The sequence below is a fragment of the Corapipo altera genome, unplaced genomic scaffold (genome assembly GCF_003945725.1).
Source record: "Corapipo altera isolate COAL_440 unplaced genomic scaffold, ASM394572v1 275, whole genome shotgun sequence".
NCBI lineage: Eukaryota > Metazoa > Chordata > Aves > Passeriformes > Pipridae > Corapipo > Corapipo altera.
Window position 1 is genome coordinate 990,727 of NW_020885001.1, and position 474 is coordinate 991,200.

At 65.4% G+C, this 474-nt stretch overlaps 1 protein-coding gene across 1 annotated transcript in view; it reads left to right on the forward strand.

Annotated features, from left to right (window-relative positions):
• GINS4 (GINS complex subunit 4) overlaps positions 1 to 472 on the forward strand; it is a gene marked incomplete at its 3' end in the record, with an annotated part of 2,709 nt that extends 2,237 nt beyond the window's left edge. Inside the window, exons 6-7 of the mRNA XM_027667118.1 lie at positions 214 to 304; positions 397 to 472. Of these exons, the coding sequence (XP_027522919.1) occupies positions 214 to 304; positions 397 to 472 (167 nt within the window). The remainder of the gene's footprint in view (positions 1 to 213; positions 305 to 396) is intronic.
• Between the last annotated feature and the right edge of the window lie 2 nt (positions 473 to 474).

Here is a 474-nt window from a genome sequence, read left to right on the forward strand (position 1 = left end):
CTGCCTTGCCCCGGGGCAGGGCACACGTGTGCTCAGAGGTGTCAGGGCTTCCCTTTGCTGTGCCCTGCTCTGCAGTCCTGCCTTGCCCCGGGGCAGGGCACACGTGTGCTCAGAGGTGTCAGGGGTTCCCTTTGCTGTCCCTCGGACCCCTTGGTGTCCCACGGAGGAACATCAATAGGGGCTGAGCTTGTGCTCTGAATCCATTGTGTGCAGTTCCGAAGCCCAACCTGGACTCCTTTGTGTTCCTGAGGGTGCTGGAGCGGCAGGAGAACATCCTGGTGGAGCCAGAGACGGATGAGCAGAGGTGGGTGGGCTCGTCCCCGCGCGGGTGCGGGTCGGTGTCACGCTGGGCTGGGCTGGGCTGGGCTGCAGCTCAGGTGCCACCTGTGCCCACAGGGAATATGCCATCGACCTGGAGGAGGGCTCCCAGCACCTGATCCGCTACAGGACCGTGGCCCCGCTGGTGGCCTCGGG